The 7,378-nt window shown below is 34.6% G+C and overlaps 1 protein-coding gene across 1 annotated transcript; it reads right to left on the reverse strand.

Moving 5' to 3' along the window:
* Positions 1–4,516: 4,516 nt before the first annotated feature.
* LOC137614497 (uncharacterized) lies at positions 4,517–5,883 on the reverse strand. Its single transcript, XM_068344297.1, has 2 exons — positions 5,706–5,883; positions 4,517–5,184 (listed from the first exon to the last, which is right to left on the reverse strand). The coding sequence occupies exons 1-2, from the start codon at positions 5,881–5,883 to the stop codon at positions 4,517–4,519; spliced, it is 846 nt and encodes a 281-aa protein (XP_068200398.1).
* Between the last annotated feature and the right edge of the window lie 1,495 nt (positions 5,884–7,378).

Consider the following 7,378-nt stretch of genomic DNA (forward strand, 5'->3'; position numbering starts at 1 on the left):
ACATCTTAGGTCTCTAGGTCTAGTCGACCGGGAATAAATATCTCCGGGGAGTACGGCACGTTCTGAGAATCCACAGATACAGTAATGCTCTGGTACACTTCCATCAGGACGACATGGCTTGAGCCCAAAAAACGGATTTTGAGCGAAGCGAAAAATCTATTTTTGGGTGAGATAGCCATGTCGTCCTGATGGACCCGCCCTTGCCTTTCTAAGAAAGGGCTGTAGGACCCCTCCCTACATACAGTATCTGTAGCACCTCGTGTACGCTACAAGGAATACAGATGGCGCCAGGATTGGCGCCAGGCACGCATACGAATCGGGGGATAGGGAAGCCTTGGGAGCGGCTCCCCTTTTTCTTTCCCGAATTCGTATCTCGTCAATCTCCCTCCTACGAGACGAATCTCTGTTCAGGTCGTAGATTGCCATGTGACGTGTCTAGAATACGTCCTCTGATATGTCGCGATATCCCTTTCACGAGGGATACTCGCTCCAGGAGTTAGAATTCTGGTACCTTAAGGTAAATTCTCTGGGAATATCGCCGTAGTTGTAATATACCCTAGGAAGGTACCCTATAGGAACTTCCATCAGGACGACATGGCTATCTCACCCAAAAATAGATTTTTCGCTTCGCTCAAAATCCGTTATATATATATATATACACACACATATATATATATATATATATATATATATATATATATATATATATATATATATATATATATATATATATATATATATATATATATATATATATATATATATATATATATATATATATATATGTATATATATGTGCATATATATGTATATACATGTATATATATATATATATATATATATATATATATATATATATATATATATATATATATATATGTATATATATATATATATATATATATATATATATATATATATATATATATATATATATATATATATATATATATATATATATATATATATATATATATATATATATATATGTATATATATATATATATATATATACACATATATATACATATATATATATATATATATATATATATATATATATATATATATATATATATATATATATTCATATATATAATCATAAGCAATCTAAATCAAGTGTGCGTCTCTCTCTCTCTCTCTCTCTCTCTCTCTCTCTCTCTCTCTCTCTCTCTCTCTCTCCATCCATTAGTATAAACTTAGCAGAAACGTGAATTGAGCTCTGAAGCGACAAGGGGGAAGGGCCAAGATCCGAGTTTAACTTCAAAAACAAAATCTTGAAAGAGGTAAACAATGTTTGCCTCGAGCAGATGCCTTTAGAGTTAAAGCAATTTTTTTCCTTTTGGGTTTTCGCAAAAGACAAGTTGTTACAGAGAAGACATTGAAACCCAGACATGAATATGGAAAATTTAGGCCTTTGGCTTCTAGTGGAATAGTCACGGCTGCATTTGTTTTTGTTGTTGTTGGTGTTGTTGTTGTTCTTCTTCTTCTTCTTTTTCTTCTTCGTATGATCAACAACAGTTTTATAGTGAATGGAGAATGTTATAATAACAATCAATTTCTAAAATAGTTGAAATCACAGCTTATCAGTTAGTTGTGTTAATAACAGAACAATAACATCAATGTAAGTTAAATAACCATCATAGACATCAAATTTAGTGATTATATAAAATTCTAAATATAACCATTTAAACAAAATTCGTGTCCCTGTTATTTCCCATTTAAAGATTAACTGGGCATTAGCAACCAGTTTTCAAAAGTTCTTTCCCGTTTTCGTTATATAAAGTGCAAGTTTTCTAAAATGTATGGGAATCTACGATAATGTCGTTGGTCTTCCCCCGATAAGTTGTCTCTACTCCTGAGTTGTCTCATTAATAATTTCAAAATGCTTCCTCATTGTAGAGTTTAAAGAAAGTTTATGTATTTGTTATGTAGTATCTTAAAGTTTGAAGCAATTTTATTATATTGACATGCTATGTTTCTATCTCTCTCTCTCTCTCTCTCTCTCTCTCTCTCTCTCTCTCTCCCTCTCTCTCTCTCTCTCTCTCTCTCCAAGAAGAATGCACCAATGAAATATACGTGTTATGTAGCATCTTAAAGTATGCAGCAATTTTATTATATTGATATGCTATGTTACTCTCTCTCTTTCTCTCTCTCTCTCTCTCTCTCTCTCTCTCTCTCTCTCTCTCTCTCTCTCTCTCTCTCTCTCTCTCTCTCTCTCTCTCTCCAAGAAGAATGCACTAATGAAACATATGTGTTATATAGTATCTTAAAGTTTGAAGCAATTTTATCATATTGACATGCTATAATCTCTCTCTCTCTCTCTCTCTCTCTCTCTCTCTCTCTCTCTCTCTCTCTCTCTCTCTCTCCTCTCTCTCTCTCTCTCTCTCCAAGAATAATGCACTAATGAAATATATATGTTACGTAGTATCTTAAAGTTTGAAGCAATTTTATCATATTGACTTGCTATGATACTCTCTCTCTCTCTCTCTCTCTCTCTCTCTCTCTCTCTCTCTCTCTCTCTCTCTCTCTCTCTCTCTCTCTCTCTCTCTCTCTCTCTCTCCAAGAAGAATGCACTAATGAAGTATATGTGTTACGTAGTATCTTAAAGTTTGAAGCAATTTTATCATATTGACATGCTACGTTACTCTCTCTCTCTCTCTCTCTCTCTCTCTCTCTCTCTCTCTCTCTCTCTCTCTCTCTCCTCTCTCTCTCCAAGAAGAATGCACTAATGAAATATTAGCTACCTTCACTGTCTTTCTAATGACAGTATCTTTTTCTTATTATCATTAATCCGATTTGATTTTTACTTATACAAATGTCTTGTCGATCAAAGAGAATTCTTATTATTTGCTCCCGAATATATTGTGATCCTATTTCTAGAACGAATCTCAATTATATAATTATTACAGCTTAAAAAGAGTAAATATACATGACAGAGAATCTGACAAAACATAAGTAAAATTGAATATTATCTATAATATTCTTTAAGGACTGCTTTCCCGGTCCTATCATACAAGGAACCCTACGCAATACAGGACCTGCAGGATACCACGCAGTACTCTAGAAGTTTTATTCCAGCTGTTACCAAGTTGTGGAATGATCTTCCTAATCGGGTTGTTGAATCAGTAGAACTTCAAAAGTTCAAAGTTGGAGCAAATGCTTTTTTGTTGACCAGGCGGACATGAGTCTTTTTATAGTTTATATATGACATATTTGTTTTTGAAGTTGTTCATAGTTTATATATGACATATCTGTTATGACGTTGTTACTTTTTTTAGAATGATTTACTGTTAATTTGTTCTCTTCAGTTATTTATTTCCTTATTTCCTTTCCTCACTGGGCTATTTTTCCCTATTGGAGCCCCTGGGCTTATAGCATTTTGCTTTTCCAATTAGGGTTGTAGCTTGGATAGTAATAATAATAATAATAATCTGTTTATCCTATACATTCTTAGGTATTTTGGCGTATCATGCAATATATTGTATGTTTATTGTCAAATCCGCGTTATCAAAGTAATTAAAGAACAAGAAAGTCTTCAGTCTCTGGTTAAAAGCCTTAATATCTTCAGTCTTTTGGATGTCTAGTAGGACTCAAACATTAAATGAAAAGGAATATGTATACACAATATATATATACATATATATGTATATATATATATATATATATATATATATATATATATATATATATATATATATATATATACACACACATATATATATATATATATATATATATATATATATATATATATATATATATATATATATATATATATATATATATATAAATATACATACATATATATATATATATATATATATATATATATATATATATATATATATATATACATATATATATATATATATATATATATATATATATATATATATATATATATATATACATATATATATATATATATATATATATATATATATATATATATAAAATACAGAAATAGTCTAGATTGAAAATGAAATAACATTGGCAGGAGAATTAAAATATCAAAATGAAAGTATAGAAGATTTTGACTACCCTTGAGCTTAGAAAACCTCTATTTGACGACACTAAACAACTGCTCTCTAAACAATTCTTGCTCTTGCATTCACTAAAAAGTAAATAGAAATCTATATGATAAGAAAATATTATAGATTAGTACATGTAATATATCATTCCAGGTCCAAATAAACGTTGAGGTATCTTTTAAGCGCAGTTTATTCCCAGACAAGGATCCATAGTGATACTGACAATTCAGTTACAGAAACTAGACTCGCTGTTATATAGAAAGCATCAGAAAACGTTAACAGTACAAACCATAATAAAACCTTAACAGCAGTTCCCCATAACAACAATAAACAACCATTACCATCGAGCGGACATACATAATTATACAACAAACGACTCGAGTATACAACAACTTTTTTTTTTTTTTTTTTTTTTTTTTTTTTTTTTTTTTTTTTTTTTTTTAACATTACTCGAGTCATCGTACATATACATAAATAATGATTTACAATACAAAGCGTACAGTGTTCTTCCTCAGTCTGTTACTTCGTCTTGGGCCTTCACTTTCGAGTTCGTCTACAGATATATCCGTTTCCTCTTTAAAATCGCCGCCATGATATTTTCGAAGGTATCTACGATTACGCCAACAAAGTTTTCCACTTGATGAAAGCCTGATGAAATAGCATCTGTTTCTCGGTCCGACCTTGACGATTTCACCGATCTTATCCCATTCTTTCGTTGCAGCGTCTTGTATTCGGACTTTATCTCCTCCGATAAACACTTTAAGATCTGTTGCCGATGCATTGTAACGTGTAGTATTAATCCTCTCTTTCTCTCTCCTCCTCATCTCTGCTGCTTCGATATCCTGACGATTATCAGATATGAGAGCGCTATGATGAGATGGAACCAAAGATCTAAGATTATGTCCAAACACCACTTGATTTGGGCTACGTCCATCTGCATTAGGGGTGTTCCTTAATTCCAGCAAAGCCTCATGAAATCGCTCATCCATCGTTGTATTTTCAAGTTTGGTCAACAGATTCTTCACTTTCTTTACAATAACTTCGGCGTGTCCATTGCTACTGGGAAAATGAGGTGAACTTGGACTCCATTTGATTCCTCTTCCCTTCAAGAATCTCTGAAATTCCGTAGCGCTGAACTGAGGTCCCCCATCTTTTGTTTCGGAATAATTAACCTTTTTCCAAACAGGACAAGATCACCATCTATAGATAATTCATGCCTTATACTTATATACTGCTTGACACATGGTGGTGAATCGTCATGTTCAACGGTTTCCTACATTATAGCATGAACCAGCTTTACATAATCTAGATCATTTCGTGCTGTTTCCTGAAGTTCGTCGACAATAAGGTCAACAACTCTTCCGTCATCGTAAAATTCTCTATCATCTCAAACCGATGCAATATAAACAGCCATGACCGTACGCTCATCACATTCCTCTTCAGTTTGATCTGGATCATCAACAGGTGCTCGGCTGAGACAATCAGCTATAGCATGATCACTTCCCTTCCTTCACTCCAATGTGAACTGAAACTGACTCTGTAAATCAGCCTTTAAATTTTGCAGTTTCACGTTTTCAACCTGGTTCGAGAAGTATTTATTAAAAAGTGGTAGAAGTGGGCGGTGATCAGTGATGACTGTAAAATGAGGGAGGCCATGCAAGCATAATTTACATTTCAGTATGGCGTATTTGATAGCTAAGGCTTCAAGTTCTATCATGGAATATCTTGTTTCCACGTCCGACAAAAACCTACTTCCACAGGTGATGAGTTTCCATCCTTCTTTGTGTTTCTGAAGTAAGCTGAATCCAAATCCTTTCAGTTTACTTGCATCCGTCTCCAAACGTGTCATCCTACTGGGATCGAACTGCGCAAGAATCGGTGTTTTAGTTAACAACCCTTTAACTTTCTCAAACGCTTCACAATGTGCTGGTAACCACTGTAACTGATTTTTACTCTTTAGAAGATCTCTCAGTGGTTTGCAAGTAGCACTAATGTGCGAGCAAAATGAGCCCAGTTAATTAACCATCCCCATAAAACTTCGCAGTTCAGTGATGTTTGTAGGAGTTGCAAATTCTGTAATGGCTCTCACTTTATCTGGGTCTGCTTCTCTCCCTTCTGCGGACAAAATAAATCCAGCAAAACGAACAGATGATCGAGCAAATTTGAATTTAGCTAGGTTTAAAGTTATACCATGCTCTACGCAACGATCAAGAAAAGCACGAACATCCAGTATGTGTTCCTCAAGTGTGCGACTAGCAATAAGAATGTCATCCACAACTTTATGTGTTCGCTCCAAACCGTCTATAGCAAGATCCCCTTTGAAGTTGTAGTTATCACCAGTGCTGATAAAACCCATTGGTGCTCTCTTGTATCTAAACCTACCCCATGGCGTCAGAAATGTTGTCAGATCTCTAGAATCTTCATGCAGTTCCAACTGCCAGTATCCTTTAGCAGCATCCGAAACTGTAAAGTACTTTGCATCCAGTACAACTTCATTTATGACATCATGTGGGATTTTAGCATTGTGTACAATTCTATGGACTTGAGAATTTAGCTTCGAAAGGTCAACCGTCATTCTAATTCCACCTGTAGGCTTTGGGACAACAACAATAGGATGACACCATTCTGTTGGCCGATCTCCAACTCGTTCAATAATACCCTGTTTCATCATGTCTTCCAGTTCTTTCTTCACTGCTTCACGTAGTGGGTAACTCACTGGCCTTGCAGCATATATTGCAAAAGGTTTTGCATCTTCCTTGATTTTGATTTTCATTGGTGGTGTTTTCATCGTTTGCAATTGCCCTTTGATATTGAAAACTTCTTTGTAAGTCTGCAATATCTGCTTTTCCATAACTTCAATGTCTCGGTCAGTGGACTTTATACTATGGCCTAGAGCAGTAACAGATTTATCAATAGCTTCAACCAACTTCTTTGCAGGTAAAGGGAAGTCTTCATGAACAATACCAAGGTTCCTGCATGCACGAAGGGATAGATACATATCATCAAACTTCACATCTCTGCAAAATATTACATTTTCCATGCAATGCATATCACCAATCTTCAGCAACAAGTCAATTCCGCCAATAATTCTCAGTCTCTTCCCATTAACACTCACAAGGTGTTCCTCGTAATTCTGCAGGTCCTTCCTCTGTAGTCTAAGAGAATGCAACATCCCCATGCCAGCAACAGTCATCTGGGCACCTGTATCAGCAATCGCATTCATCTTAGCAAGATAACCTGTCTTCGGGTGATGAAATTCAATGGGGAGTACTGGCCGTTCCTGGCCACGAAACGAAATTTCTGCCATGTGTTTTAACTTTCCAAATTTTGGTGACAGTGCAGCT

Source organism: Palaemon carinicauda, chromosome 20 (assembly GCF_036898095.1).
Source record: "Palaemon carinicauda isolate YSFRI2023 chromosome 20, ASM3689809v2, whole genome shotgun sequence".
In the NCBI taxonomy this organism is placed as follows: domain Eukaryota; kingdom Metazoa; phylum Arthropoda; class Malacostraca; order Decapoda; family Palaemonidae; genus Palaemon; species Palaemon carinicauda.

What these genes read in the sequence shown, in the direction of transcription:
- LOC137614497 (XM_068344297.1), bottom strand. Translation starts at nt 5,883, where the DNA reads ATGACACGTTTGGAGACGGATGCAAGTAAACTGAAAGGATTTGGATTC. An exon ending in CAAATACGCCATACTGAAAT is followed by an intron (nt 5,185 to 5,705) that starts GTAAATTATGCT and finishes CCGAAACAAAAG; the next exon opens with ATGGGGGACCTCAGTTCAGC.